The 13725-nt window shown below is 55.4% G+C and overlaps 4 protein-coding genes across 22 annotated transcripts in view; 2 read left to right on the top strand and 2 right to left on the bottom strand.

Moving 5' to 3' along the window:
- The window catches only part of MARS1 (methionyl-tRNA synthetase 1), a 35829-nt gene extending 35553 nt beyond the window's left edge, over positions 1-276 (top strand). For all 4 annotated transcript variants that reach the window (XM_063620104.1, XM_055249014.2, XM_055249013.2 and 1 more), the window contains one exon: positions 56-276. In XM_063620104.1, the coding sequence (XP_063476174.1) occupies positions 56-202 (147 nt within the window). In that variant the 3' untranslated portion in view covers positions 203-276. The remainder of the gene's footprint in view (positions 1-55) is intronic.
- DDIT3 (DNA damage inducible transcript 3) lies at positions 214-1095 on the bottom strand. The gene is made up of 2 exons (XM_055249035.1): positions 889-1095; positions 214-800 (listed from the first exon to the last, which is right to left on the bottom strand). The coding sequence occupies exons 1-2, from the start codon at positions 1093-1095 to the stop codon at positions 429-431; spliced, it is 579 nt and encodes a 192-aa protein (XP_055105010.1). The 3' UTR covers positions 214-428.
- Positions 1057-4078, bottom strand: LOC129466076 (DDIT3 upstream open reading frame protein). Its single transcript, XM_055249038.2, has 3 exons — positions 4001-4078; positions 1326-1373; positions 1057-1139 (listed from the first exon to the last, which is right to left on the bottom strand). The coding sequence occupies exons 1-2, from the start codon at positions 4061-4063 to the stop codon at positions 1332-1334; spliced, it is 105 nt and encodes a 34-aa protein (XP_055105013.1). The 5' UTR covers positions 4064-4078; the 3' UTR covers positions 1057-1139; positions 1326-1331.
- A 145-nt stretch (positions 4079-4223) lies between these two features.
- Positions 4224-13725, top strand: MBD6 (methyl-CpG binding domain protein 6). Of its 16 annotated transcripts, none has more exons than XR_010116403.1 (15): positions 6264-6594; positions 7616-7679; positions 7871-8007; positions 8311-8413; positions 8539-8701; positions 8936-9976; positions 10154-10815; positions 11095-11248; positions 11435-11604; positions 11734-12147; positions 12253-12305; positions 12533-12596; positions 12747-12916; positions 13188-13251; positions 13511-13725. XR_010116403.1 is itself a non-coding variant. In XM_055248883.2 (13 exons), exons 3-13 carry the CDS (start codon positions 7895-7897, stop codon positions 12819-12821), a joined length of 3015 nt encoding a protein of 1004 aa, XP_055104858.1. In that variant the 5' UTR covers positions 4224-4326; positions 7616-7679; positions 7871-7894; the 3' UTR covers positions 12822-13725. The 16 variants fall into 16 exon arrangements, 9 of the variants coding, with proteins under 9 accessions (XP_055104858.1, XP_063476173.1, XP_063476171.1 ...); XR_008652066.2 differs by having other exon boundaries at positions 6269-6594; positions 11731-12147; XR_010116404.1 differs by lacking the exon at positions 13188-13251.

Genomic DNA, 13725 nt, shown 5'->3' with positions numbered 1-13725 from the left:
CTAAATAGATCTTTTTCTTGCCTCACTGTTACCTCCCCACCCCCCTTTATCTTAGGGAAACGTTGTCCGAGAACTGAAAGCACAAAAGGCAGACAAGAACGAGGTTGCTGCGGAAGTGGCGAAACTCTTGGATCTAAAGAAACAGTTGGCTGTAGCTGAGGGGAAACCCCCTGAAGCTCCTAAAGGCAAGAAGAAAAAGTAAAAGACCTTGGCTCATAGAAAGTCACTTTAATAGATAGGGACAGTAATAAATAAATGTACAATCTCTATATACAAGCTGAGACCCTTTCCTTTTGTCTACTCCAAGCCTTCCCCCTGAATATGTGGGATTGAGGGTCACATCATTGGCACTAGTGACAGGGTGGTCAGTAGCCACTTCTGGGAAAGGTGGGTAGTGGCCCGAGTGGGGGACTGATGCTCCCAATTGTTCATGCTTGGTGCAGATTCACCATTCGGTCGATGAGAGCTTGGCGAGTCGCCTCTACTTCCCTGGTCAGGCGCTCGATTTCCTGCTTGAGCCGTTCATTCTCTTCAGCTAGCTGTGCCACTTTCCTTTCATTCTCCTGTTCTTTCTCCTTCATGCGCTGCTTTCCAGCCCGGGCTGGGGAATGGCCACTCTGTTTCCGTTTCCTAGTTCTCCCTTGGTCTTCCTCCTCTTCCTCCTGAGCCAGGGAGCTCTGACTGGAATCTGGAGAGTGAGGGCTCTGGGAGGTGCTTGTGACCTCTGCTGGTTCTGGCTCTTCCTCAGTCAGCCAAGCCAGAGAAGCAGGGTCAAGAGTGGTGAAGATTTTTGATTCTTCCTTCAAGGAAATGAGGAAAGGGAACATAGATATTAGTTGAGAAGGGAAAGGTAACATCCCCCTTTAGCTTTAGGCCTAGCATTCTTACCTCTTCATTTCCAGGAGGTGAGACACAGGTACCCCCATTTTCATCTGAAGACAGGACCTCTTGCAGGTCCTCATACCAGGCTTCCAGCTCCCAGCTGGACAGTGTCCCGAAGGAGAAAGGCAATGACTCAGCTGCCATCTCTGCAGTTGGATCAGTCTGGAAAAGCACATTTGCAGGATAATGGGGAGTGGCTGGAACAAGCTCCATGTAGCAAACAGTCTATGCCACAGGTTGGCAAGCTGGTCTGATGCCTGTTTTTGTAGGTAAAGTTGTATTGGAATACAGCCACATCTGTTTATTTACGTATTGTTTATGGCTGCTTTGGTGCTACAGTGGCAGAGATGAAGAGTCATGCTAGAGACTATAGGACTCTTAACATCTAAAATATTTACTATCTTGCCCTTTAAAATTTTTGGGAAAGGGTAGGTTAAGTTTACCTGCTTTCAGGTGTGGTGATGTATGAAGATACACTTCCTTCTTGAACACTGTGGGCAACAAAGAGAAATGTCAGCCATTTTTGGAAGGGAGAGAGGCAACTTAGTTTTCTTTTTCTTTTTGAGACGGAGCCTTGCTCTGTTGCCAGGCTGAAGTGCAGTGGTGATCTCCGCTCACTGCAACCTCTGCCTCCTCAGTTCAAGCGATTCTTCTGCCTCAGCCTCCCGAGTAGCTGGGACTACAGACGCGTGCCACCATGCCCAGCTAATTTTTGTGTTTTTAGTAGAGACAGGGTTTCACTATGTTGGCCAGGATGGTCTCCATCTCTTGACCTTGTGATCCATCGCTTCCCAAAGTGCTGGGATTATAGGCATGAGCCACCGTGCTGGGCCTTTATTTTTCATTTACCTCCAGCCTCCTACTGGTCCTTCCTTCCTTCCAGTCTTGTGGGGTATGCATACTTGGTCCCTGTAGCCATTTCCAAGGGCAGAAGAGGGCCTGAATTTATTTTTAGTTGCTGACATTTGTAGTCCTGGTTACATAATAGTAAAGTCCTGGCCAACTCAGCTTTCCTAAATTCAAAGCAGGCCTCAAATCTGCCAGGGTAAAGACTAAACTACAGGGAAGGGAACAAATCATAGCATTTTCCAAACTCCATTCCCACAGGGCTGACATCCTCCAAATGTACATTTCCAGTGTGGACCTCTTCCAGAACTTCCGACTCTGCTGTCTACTGCCTACTTGCCATTTCTTTTTCAATGTCTAATAGGCACCTAAGACTATGTGTAAAGGCAAACTCTTGCTGATTTTCCCCTTCCAAGGTTATCCCATCTCAGATGACAACTCTAGTTGCTTAAGCTAAAAACCTTGGTATCTTCCTTCATTCCTCTTCTCTCACACCCTGCAATCCAAAGTACTAGCAAATTTTAACTCATTCCTTTTTTTTTGAGACGGGTCTCACCCAGGCTGGAAGGCAGTGGCGCAATCGGCTCACTGCAACCTCCGCCTGCCGGGTTCAAGCGATTCTCCTGCCTCAGCCTCCTGAGTAGCTGGGATTACAGGCACGCACTACCATGCCCGGCTAATTTTTGTATTTTTAGTAAAGATGGGGTTTCACCATGTTGGCGAGGCTGGTCTTGAACTCCTGACCTCATGTGATCCACCCATCTCTGGTATCCCAAAGTGCTAGGATTACAGGCGTGAGCCACCATGCCCGGCCCTTAACTCATTCTTTAAAAATGAGTTTTTAAAACCTTTGCTTAGAAGAAGCTAAACACTTCTAATTCCATTGTTTCCAATCTAGATCAATTCACCACCATCTCTAAATTACTGCAGAAACTTCCTGATTGCAGAAGGTCTTCCCATTTCTTCTCTTGCCACCCCTCCGTAACTCTATTCACCATACAGCAGCCTGAGTGAGCCTTTTAAAACAGGTCATTCCTCTGCTCAAAACCCTCCAATGACTTCCTATTTCATGTCAGGGAAGTCACTGGAGGGTTTTGAGCAGAGGAATTACCTAAGGTAATTCCTGTCCACCTGATGTAACACTCTGACCTCCATCCTGAACATTCTCCATTCCTTTCTCTGCTTTAGCTTTCTCCATGGCACTTATATTTTGTTTACTGTAGGCCTCCCACTGAGATGATTTTTTCCTCTTGCTCAAGGATGTACCCTGAACCCCAAACTGTTTGGCACACAGGAGGTCCTCGTTAAGTATTTGTTAAGAATGAATGGATAAATTCCCCCCAGTCTCTCTTATAGGGAAGGGGTGGAGGCAGAGCGGCAGCTGCCGATCCCTAGGGGCTAGAGATGCAATATTGCCCAAAGTATTTCTCTGCAGGGCTGTCCTCCCTGGGGAGCCCTCCCTTGCCTTCCAGTGTGTGGGACTTGGCTTTCATCAGCAGCGGAGCCTCAGGTCAGAAGGCTGCAGAGCCAAACGGGGCTGGCCTGATGCAATGGTTACACAGAGATTAGCTGGGAGACAGGACCGGGTTAAAGAGGGAGGGACTAATCCCGAGGGAAGGACAATACCCTGGGGAGACCCCAAATGGCCTCCCACACTTAAGAGATCCAGGCTGCTCTCTTGTGCGGGAGGCCCAGAGACCTCTACGGCAAAGGGAAAACACACCACTCCCTGTCCATCGGCACCCCTCCCAAAGCCTTGTGTCTCCTCATGGTTCCCCTATCCGCTGCAGGGTCCAGTAGCCCCAGCTACCGAGGTGGCCATGCTGACACCAGAGGCACTGAGACTGAGACAGAATTGGGGGTGGGGTAGGGAGAAGGCCGCTGGAGGCGAAGCGGCGGAAACGGCCTGAGCGATGGTCACCCAGTCTTAGAGCGGGGGTGTGTCCTGCTGCCCTGCCTCCTCCCGGACAGGCCTAACGATGTGACCTTAAGTTGGCTACGGGAGAAAATAAATTTCCCAAGGGCAGCCGAGGTCCCTTTGCCCAGCAGCACAGAGCAGGGCCCATGCTCCGGCTCCGGGCAGGGGTGGAGAGACGCTGTCGTCCGAAGCAATAAGGGTTTGTAAGCACCACTCCAGAATAAGGGACTCTCCCTATTCCTCTCTCAGACGGTCCTTAACTTCACTGTGGAGGAGTGAGGCCGATCCTAAAGAGCGGACGCCCCAACTTTGAGGAAACGGGAGGGTAAAGGGTAGATGGTAATCAGTACTTGCCTCTCTCCTCAGGTTCCAGCTCTGATTTTGGCTCTGTCGCTGCCACCCGCTCATCTTCAACATGATACGCTCAGTGCCTTAGACTTAAGCCTCTGACCTCGGGAGCGCCCAGCTGTAATCTTTTACCATGGCCTTGCCCTCCTCTCAGGGGCGGGACCCCAAAACCTACCAATCAGAAAGTGGCACGCCGGCATTGGCCCCGCCTCGTCCCTCGCATCCGCCACTCAGGAGCCCCGCGGCACCGCCCCCGTCGCTCCCTCTAGCTAGGGGGTCGACGTAGTGTCGGACCCGGAAGTGGCTTTGGGTCACGAGGCTTCACGGAGGAGGTGGGTGAGTCATGCGCGCGCGCGCGGAGGGGGACTGTAGCGGGGGGGAGGGGAGGAAAGGGGGGCGGGGATGATGCAATGTTTGGCAACCGGTGTCTGCACGCGCACGCGCAAGGGACAACGAGGGTGGTGGGAGGTGCGGAGGGTGGGGGAGAGGAGAGAGGGCGGGGCGCCAGCTCCCGGCGCCCAACGGCCCCAACGGCTATCAGCCTTGGTCAGCCCTCGTCGGTAGTGAGCCTCTTTGCCGCTTGTCTCCCCCAGAAGCTGCTGTTCCGCCCACCTAGCTTTACCCGCCGTTTTACTCCCACTATAAGGGACTCCCATTTTCCTTGGCCCCTCCTAGCTAATGGGCACATAGACCTTTTGAACTTTTCTTTTGAAAGTTGGTATCCATCCACCGGGATTGTCGACATCTCGAGTCTTCTTAAAGAGGTCTCCTGGCCGGGCTCGGTGGCTTACGCCTGTAATCTCAGCACTTTGGGAGGCTGAGGAGAGCTGATCACTTGAGGTCAGGAGTTCGAGATCAGCCTGACCAACATGGTGAAACCCCGTCTCTACTAAAAATACAAAAATTAGCCGAGTGTGGTGATGCGCGCCTGTAATCCCAGCTACTCTGGAGGCTGAGGCAGGAGAAACGCTTGAACTCTGGAGGCGGATGTTGCAGTGACCGAGATCGCGCCACTGCACTCCAGCCTGGGTGACAGAGGGAGACTACGTTTCGCCAAAAAACAAATAAACAAAAAAACGGGGGCGGTCTCCTGTTCTAGCCCCGTAAATCTCCCAAAAGGGGCCGAGGTACTGGAATCCCTTGGTAGTCATTTTCTGCTTCTCTCAGAACAGCGCCCTTGACTTTTTTACCTTGTAGTTGCTAAGCCCTCAGCCTGCCAGAAGTCATGTATTTTGCCCAGTGGACCCGATTCTGTTTGGCCACCTATTTTCCCCCACGGTACTCTTATGGCTTTCTCCAAGACCCTCTCTTGCTGTATCAGACAGCAAGTCCTGTGACTCCCTGTGTGAGGAGCGCGGCACAGGCCTGCCTCCTAGGTGTTCGGGTCGAGATTTACAGCGGAGTCTCATCCCGGGACGTGTGAGTGCACTTCAGCGCAGGACCGCCCTGGACTGAGGAGACCGGAGCCGCGATTTTAGCCTCAACTCCCCTTCACTTGCCAAGGGATCTTACCGTCCTTGTTTGTCAATTAAAGATAAGAGTTGTGAAGGTAAAATGAGAACCATGAACTGGGAGGCAACTTGAACAAAAGTAAAACGCACCACGCAGAATGCAAAGTATTTTTCTTGTGCCTTGAAAACAGAGGCCATGTGGTGGCCTGTTACATATCCTGTCATACCCTCATGGGGGCAGCCAGAGTTTAAGTAGAAACTGTCACAAGGCCGGTTGTGACTGGAGTGGTGTGGCAATGACAGGTCTTTGGTTAGGCTGCTCCGTTGCTCCACACCTCCATTTCCCCTCTGAAAATGGGGGTAGTGTGGAGGGTGGACCAGATGGTCTCTCCTGGCCTAAAGACAGACCAGGTTGTCAGTGACAGGCAGAGGTCATGTGACTTGACAGGCCGAGGTCGTGTTGTGACATGTTGACCTGGGGAGGCGGGTCAAGTCCCAGCACACTACCCGGGAAGCCTTTGGGGCGGGGCAGGGCAAGTCGCGACTTTCATCTTTCGGGGCCTGGCCCCTCCCGGACCTGGCATTCCTGGCTCCCGCAACAGACTGTGGCTTTGGAAGGGGCCCCTCCCTGAGGAGAGCTGGGATTGGCCACCAGTGGCCTGGGAAGAGGCGCAGATCCTTCCGCGGAGGGCGGGGGGGCCGCGTGGGGTGTTTGTTCTCTTGGGGATTAATGGGGGGTTGTGGGGGAGGGGTAGGCGCGCTCCCGCATGCGCACTGCGGCCCCTCCAGTTGGCTCGTCGCTGTCCGCTGGGCGGGGGCCCGGCCCCGCCCCTCTCCCGTCCGGGCAGCGGCGGAGGCGGCGGCGGCTGCGGCGGTGGCTGCGGCAGCAACGGCGGCGGCGGCGGCGGCAGCGGCAGCAGCCTGCGCAGTGCCTTCTGGGAACGGAATCCCCAGGGCTGCCCCTGGCCCCCATGGCGCATGCGCGGGAGGCCGCTCGGTGATCCGCGGCGGCGGCAGCGGCGCTTCCTGCTAGGACCGGCCGGGGCCGTACCGGAGGCTCGGGCTCCACCGACCCTCCTCCCACCCCCCTCCCACTCACCCTCTGGGCCGCGACTGCGTAGGGCGGGGCCGGCCGAACCATGGGCCGCGGTGAGTGCGGGGCCCGGCCCCCCCACCCTGCCCCTCCCCCTCCCCTCCCCTGCTGTCCCTACCCTCTGCCCCCTCCGCGTCCTCTCGGCCCCTTTCCCCGGCCCCATCCCCACTCCCCCGCCCTCACCTGCCCCCGCCGCTTCTCCCTCTCACTGCCTGACTTCTGCCTTCCTCACCGCCCTCCCCTCAGTGCTTCGCCCACCCTCCGCCCGCCCTCTCCCCAAGTTCCTTCCTACTTCGTGCGCCTTCCCCTCCTCCTCAAGCTGAGGGAAGCAGTCTGGGTGACAGGGCGCCTTGTTATGAGAGGGAAAGTTTGGAAGCCGCCAGTGTGGGGTGGGAGCAATGGTGAGGCTGGGGAGGATACCTGCAGGTTGGAGGGGCTTCCCCTCCTATCGGAGGACAGGCTCTCTTGGAGATAATCGGAAGCCAGTGGAATAGGAGGTTCTGAATCCCTTTGCCTTAGGCTTGAGGGAAAATCAGGAGCTTCTCAGGATCCTGGGAGAAGACTGAGCTATGATCCTCACCTCTGAAGACCCGAATGAACTAGATCAGTGATTGTCTGATGGAGCAGGCATGGGGGGAGTTCTGCTGGTACCACCCCAGCGGGCAGTTGGGCAGTTGCCTGGTGACCTGTGGGGCAATCTGTACTTTTTATATCATCTTCCTGGGTAGAGAACAACAGGAGCCACTCTGGGAAACTTCCTAGTGGCCTAGCATTATGGGAATGTGCCCATACTCCTGGTTGAAGTCTTCTACTCCGAATGGACGGAGGCCTTGCCTTCATATGCCTAAGAATTGGGCTAGACTTTCTTGGTCCCAGGGAGCTGAGGTTCTGACCCTCTGGTCCCTAGAGACTGGGCTTGGAAAGGATGGTTGTAGACTAAGCCAGCAGATCCCCGAGATCTTTATAGGTGCTTGCCTCACATTGTTAAGGATCTTTCTCTTGAGAGGATGCTGGGCTGTGGTGCTCTTTAGAGTTGGGCAGACTCCTGACAGTCCCATCTCTCTACTTGCGTTGCAGGTGTGGGCTAAGCTGGTGGCCCCGGCTTTAGACTGGACCCCACAATGTTTGCAGAGATGTTCAGGTAGCTGTGGTGATACAGCAGAGGACTTCTCATTCTCCCTCCCAGCCCTCTGAGGGGTTCCCCTTGCTCCTCTGGGGCTTCCCCTGAGTTTTCTTGGGTCTCCCCACAACCTTTGCCTTCCTGAAGTCCTCTCTCAGGTACCTCGCCCAGTTTAATCCTCCTAGTGCCTACATGGATGTCTGTGTTATCAGGCACGCGGGAGCTGATTACACACAATGAATGGGGGCAATGAGAGCAGTGGAGCAGACAGAGCTGGGGGCCCTGTGGCCACATCTGTCCCCATCGGCTGGCAGCGCTGTGTGCGAGAGGGTGCTGTGCTCTACATCAGGTACGGATCTTCACAGGTCCCCAAGCTCTGCCACTCCAGTTGCCCGGGTTTTCTTTCTTCCGCTTCTTCTCTCAGCTCAGCTCTCTGGTACCCGATTGCTCTCCTCTCTTCCCTTTCCTTCCTCAGCCTTTTTGCTTTCTGTAGCTCTGGGCCTTTGAATCCATTCTCCCTTTTTCTGTGTCTTCCCACATTCCTTATCCTCTGTTCTTCTAGGAGGATCTGTAACTTAAGCACTGTGCTTTAGGAGTATTGACTGATTCACTGCCAGCTAACCCCATGTCCTCTGATCCTGTCCTCTCCCAGTCCAAGTGGCACAGAGCTGTCTTCCTTGGAGCAAACCCGGAGCTACCTCCTCAGCGATGGGACCTGCAAGTGCGGTCTGGAGTGTCCACTTAATGTCCCCAAGGTCAGAGTGGTGAGGGGCGCCTGAGAGTACAGAGATTAAAGTCTTAATGCAAATCACTGACTGAGGTAGCCCTTCTCACAGATTCCAGCCCCTCAGGGTCCCTGTCCTTGCTTTCCACCTTACAGGTTTTCAACTTTGACCCTTTGGCCCCGGTGACCCCGGGTGGGGCTGGGGTGGGGCCAGCATCAGAGGAGGACATGACCAAGCTGTGCAACCACCGGCGGAAAGCTGTTGCTATGGCAACTCTGTACCGCAGCATGGAGACCACCTGCTCACACTCTTCTCCTGGTGAGTCTTCTGCCACTTTACAGAAGACCGAGGAAAACCTAAGGGCTTGGAAGGCTGGTGGTGGGAGGAGTTCCATGAGAGGGAGCAAAGAGAAAGGGGAGTGGGTGGGGAGCTGTGTGTTGAGAGGAGGGCACAGGGAGGTTGGGAACTTGTGGGAGATGGGACTAGAGAAGACAAAAGCAAGTTTTTGGAAGGGGAGCCACAGGCTGACCCTTCATTTTTCATTTATTGCAGGAGAGGGAGCGAGCCCCCAAATGTTCCACACTGTGTCCCCAGGGCCCCCCTCTGCCCGCCCTCCCTGTCGAGTTCCTCCTCCAACTCCACTTAATGGGGGTCCTGGCTCCCTTCCCCCAGAACCACCCTCAGTTTCCCAGGCCTTCCCCACTCTAGCAGGCCCTGGGGGGCTTTTCTCCGCAAGGCTTCCTGACCCAGTCCCTTCTGGGGGCAGTAGCAGCCCCCGTTTCCTCCCAAGGGGCAATGCCCCCTCTCCAGCCCCACCTCCTCCACCTGCTATCAGCCTCAATGCTCCCTCATACAACTGGGGAGCTGTCCTCAGATCCAGCCTGGTGCCCTCTGACCTGGGCTCTCCTCCGGCCTCTCATGCCTCCTCCTCACCACCTTCAGACCCTCCTCTCTTCCACTGTAGTGATGCCTTAACACCACCTCCCCTGCCCCCGAGCAATAATCTCCCCGCCCACCCTGGTCCTGCCACTCAGCCACCAGTGTCTTCAGCCACTATGCACCTGCCCCTGGTCTTGGGGCCCCTGGGAGGGGCCCCCACGGTGGAGGGGCCTGGGGCACCCCCCTTCCTTGCTAGCAGCCTACTCTCTGCAGCGGCCAAGGCACAGCATCCCCCACTACCCCCTCCCAGCACTTTACTGGGCCGAAGGCCCCGTGCCCAGGCGCCCTCAGCTTCCCACTCCTCATCACTTCGTCCCTCTCAGCGTCGTCCCCGCAGACCCCCTACTGTATTTCGATTGCTAGAAGGGAGAGGCCCTCAAACCCCTAGACGGAGCCGTCCTCGGGCCCCTGCTCCTGTCCCCCAACCCTTTTCTCTCCCGGAGCCATCCCAACCAATTCTCCCTTCTGTGCTGTCCCTCCTGGGACTCCCCACCCCTGGCCCTTCCCACTCTGATGGAAGCTTTAACCTTTTGGGGTCAGATGCACACCTTCCTCCTCCCCCAACCCTCTCCTCAGGGAGCCCTCCCCAGCCCAGGCACCCCATCCAGCCCTCCCTGCCTGGGACCACCAGTGGCAGCCTCAGCAGTGTGCCAGGTATGTGAGTATTGTGGAGCCCTTCCTCATCCTGGCTGGAAAGAGGCAGCCAAGGCATTTAGGGGAATGTTCAGAGAGCTCTTTGAGGGTTTTCTGGGTTGGGGACAGGGAGGTTGGCTTCTTTGGATGATGGGAGAAAGGGCCTCCCTTGAGCTGAATTTCTCTCCTTTTTTACAGGTGCCCCTGCCCCACCAGCTGCCTCCAAAGCCCCAGTAGTCCCCAGCCCTGTGCTTCAAAGCCCATCCGAAGGGCTGGGGATGGGGGCAGGCCCAGCCTGCCCTTTGCCTCCCCTGGCTGGTGGAGAGGCTTTCCCTTTCCCCAGCCCTGAGCAGGGCCTGGCACTGAGTGGAGCTGGCTTCCCTGGGATGCTTGGGGCCTTGCCTCTCCCTCTGAGTCTGGGGCAGCCTCCACCTTCTCCATTGCTCAACCACAGTTTATTTGGTGTGCTGACTGGGGGAGGAGGACAACCTCCCCCCGAGCCCCTGCTACCCCCACCAGGAGGACCTGGTCCTCCCCTAGCCCCAGGAGAGCCTGAAGGGCCTTCGCTTTTGGTGGCTTCCTTGCTTCCTCCACCACCCTCAGACCTTCTTCCACCTCCTTCAGCACCTCCCAGCAACCTCCTTGCCTCTTTCCTGCCCCTGTTGGCTCTGGGCCCCACAGCTGGGGATGGGGAGGGATCTGCAGAGGGAGCCGGGGGTCCAAGTGGAGAGCCATTTTCAGGCTTGGGAGACCTGTCCCCCCTACTTTTTCCCCCACTTTCAGCCCCCCCTACCCTCATAGCTTTAAATTCTGCGCTGCTGGCTGCCAGCCTGGATCCCCCCTCGGGGACACCCCCCCAGGTGAGGATGGGGGTGAGTAGGTGGGACAGAACAAGATGTAGAATGAGAGATGGGAGCTGGGAATCAAAAGCTTTCAGTTTCATTCCTGAGCTCTTCCTTGGGGCCTTTGGGGAGGCCTTAGTTCTTGGCTGGGGGTAGGATGACTGCAAGAATTGGATCTGTATTTAATAAGCATAGCCTATCTCACTTGAGGCTTCAGTCAGATAGTGGATGTGAAAGCACTATAAATCTGTTGAGTATTTTACATGCGTAAGTGTTAGAATCATTCTTTTTTCTTAGCCCTGTGTCCTGAGTGCCCCCCAACCTGGACCACCTACCTCCAGTGTCACCACGGCAACTACTGACCCGGGGGCCTCCTCTCTGGGCAAGGCCCCCTCCAACTCAGGGAGACCCCCCCAACTCCTTAGCCCTCTGCTGGGTGCCAGCCTGCTGGGTGAGTGAGGGAGTGTGAATTCACACTCTTGGTGTGAAAAAGCAGGAGTAAAACTTGGGAGTAGTGGCCGAATAAATTGGGGAAGAAAGTCTTTGGCCACTGGATAAAGCCTAAAGAGAATAGTAGGGTCTGCTCAGCCTAATTGGTTTGCCTAGGGAGAGACCCCTGACTATAATTTCTCAACAGGTGATCTGTCTTCACTGACCAGCAGCCCTGGAGCCCTCCCCAGCCTGTTGCAGCCTCCTGGCCCTCTTCTCTCTGGCCAGTTGGGGCTGCAGCTCCTCCCTGGGGGGGGAGCTCCTCCACCCCTCTCAGAGGCTTCTAGTCCCCTAGCCTGCCTGCTACAGAGTCTCCAGGTGAGGGTGTGGGCATATATTTGTCAGGGAGATAGTTTTTTCTCAAACTGGAAATTTAGGGCTTTCTGAGTTATAGTAGAAGAGGGACTGTATTTGAGATTGACTGAGAACTTATTTTTTTGCCAGCAGATCCCTCCAGAGCAGCCAGAAGCCCCCTGTCTACCCCCCGAGAGCCCCGCCTCAGCCCTCGAACCAGAGCCTGCCAGGCCTCCCCTCAGTGCCTTAGCCCCACCCCATGGTTCTCCCGACCCCCCAGTCCCTGAGCTGCTCACTGGGAGGGGGTCAGGGAAACGGGGCCGGAGGGGAGGAGGGGGACTTAGGGGCATTAATGGTGAGGCCAGGCCAGCCCGGGGCCGAAAGCCTGGCAGCCGGCGGGAGCCTGGCCGACTGGCCCTCAAATGGGGGACACGTGGTGGTTTCAATGGACAAATGGAAGGGTCCCCAAGAAGAACCCACCATTGGCAGCATAATGGGGAGCTGGCTGAAGGGGGTGCTGAGCCCAAGGATCCACCCCCTCCCGGGCCCCATTCTGAGGACCTTAAGGTGAGTGCAGAGTGCTGGCGGTCTGGGCTCAGGGGCTCTGAGGAAAGGTTGGGGCTGTGGTACCTTTTTCGAAATTTCCCACACACACAGTCCATCTTTTCTCAGGTGCCCCCGGGAGTAGTCAGAAAGTCTCGTCGTGGCCGTAGGAGAAAATACAAGTGAGTGTTGGGCCTACTATAGTGCTGGCCTTTGCCTACTTCTTTTTGGTTTGGACAGTTCTAATGTCCAAATCGTGGCTTGGTTTTCAAAAGGGCAGATTCTTACTTGAATATGAATAAGGATATTATGCCTTTACTATCCAAATGTAGAAAGTTTCCCACCCAAACTTCTGAAATTCACCTGGTGCTTGGGAGTTGTTCCTGATCATCTGTGCCCCTTATTGCAGCCCTACCCGGAACAGCAATAGCTCCCGCCAGGATATTACCTTGGAACCCAGCCCTACAGCCCGAGTAAGTATGTGTTTGGGTAGGTGGGTGTATGGGTAGGGTGTAAGGGATGAGGCAGCAGGAGGAAAGGAGGGTTAGAAGGAGTGAGGAGAAAAGAAGACTTCCTGATACCTAGCAATTGACTACTTCTATCAACTTCCCCTCTGGTATTAGGCGGCTGTCCCTCTGCCTCCCCGGGCCCGCCCTGGCCGTCCTGCCAAAAACAAGAGGAGGAAACTGGCCCCATAGCAGCCATACCTGGAGCTGGATCTGACCCTGACTGGGGAGAGCTGAGTGCTGAGCCTTGGGAGCCCCTGCCAGCCACCTGCACCTGTGGACAGTGGGTGGGGGCACTACTCCCCACTCAGAGCACAAATGCAACTCCTTCCCCTACAATCCCATCCTGAGCCATTGCAGGGGGCAGGGAAGTTCACACCCCCCCCCACCCCCCGAAGCCATGTCACTGAAAAGGCCTGGGGGGGATGGTATATGGCCCTTTCCCCACCAGGCGCTAAGGGGAACACCCCCTTCCCCAGGTCTTTTATTTGTTTAAGTTATTTTTGCACAAATGACTCTTTTATATTTAATTCGATTTCATTGCTTCCCTTCTTAAAGCCAACAGGCTCAGTTTACAAACCTGTGAGCTACTGTTGGCTGCTGCCCTCCTTCCCAGTAAAAGGTACAAAGCAATAAGCATCATGCATCCTCCCCTTACCCCTCCAAAACCCCTCTGCCTCTGGCTCAGGTTGCTCAAAGCACAGATCCCCTCTTACCCCGTCCCCAGGTTTGAAACACATAGCCTCATTTCAAGGTGTAGCCAGGTTCCCCCGACTTTCCTCTGGGATATAAAAAAGGGGGTAAGGGGGCAAAGAGAGCCCTCTGGGCCTCTCCTCCCATACACACTACACTGCCCCTTCTCCCCCCATCAAAACGCTCAGAGACGTTGTGATGATGCGACTGAGGATTATGCAACGTGGTCCAACCGGAGCGGCCAGCATGACCAGCTGTCCAGGGGCTGCCTCCTGCCTTTTCTTTTGTAAAGACAAGACCCTTGGGAGTTTTAATTCTGTTTTGTACTTGCCCTGTGGGGCCTCCACTGCTTTTCTATGGGAGACACTCTTAATTTAACAGATGAGAATATTTTGAAACTCTG

This window comes from Symphalangus syndactylus, chromosome 17 (genome assembly GCF_028878055.3).
Source record: "Symphalangus syndactylus isolate Jambi chromosome 17, NHGRI_mSymSyn1-v2.1_pri, whole genome shotgun sequence".
Taxonomy (NCBI): Eukaryota; Metazoa; Chordata; class Mammalia; order Primates; family Hylobatidae; genus Symphalangus; species Symphalangus syndactylus.
The sequence above is the reverse complement of the archived record's forward strand: the minus strand, read 5'-3'. Positions and strand labels throughout refer to the sequence as shown.

Coding starts and splice junctions, on each gene's coding strand:
- DDIT3 (XM_055249035.1), bottom strand. CDS start 1,095: ATGGAGCTTGTTCCAGCCACTCCCCATTATCCTGCAAATGTGCTTTTC. Junction 801..888: donor CACCTCCTGGAAATGAAGAG/GTAAGAATGCTA, acceptor ATTTCCTTGAAG/GAAGAATCAAAAATCTTCAC.
- LOC129466076 (XM_055249038.2), bottom strand. CDS start 4,063: ATGTTGAAGATGAGCGGGTGGCAGCGACAGAGCCAAAATCAGAGCTGG. Junction 1,374..4,000: donor GCTGGAACCTGAGGAGAGAG/GCAAGTACTGAT, acceptor TGTTGCCCACAG/TGTTCAAGAAGGAAGTGTAT.
- MBD6 (XM_055248883.2), top strand. CDS start 7,895: ATGAATGGGGGCAATGAGAGCAGTGGAGCAGACAGAGCTGGGGGCCCT. Junction 8,702..8,935: donor CTGCTCACACTCTTCTCCTG/GTGAGTCTTCTG, acceptor CATTTATTGCAG/GAGAGGGAGCGAGCCCCCAA. Junction 12,306..12,532: donor GGCCGTAGGAGAAAATACAA/GTGAGTGTTGGG, acceptor CCCTTATTGCAG/CCCTACCCGGAACAGCAATA.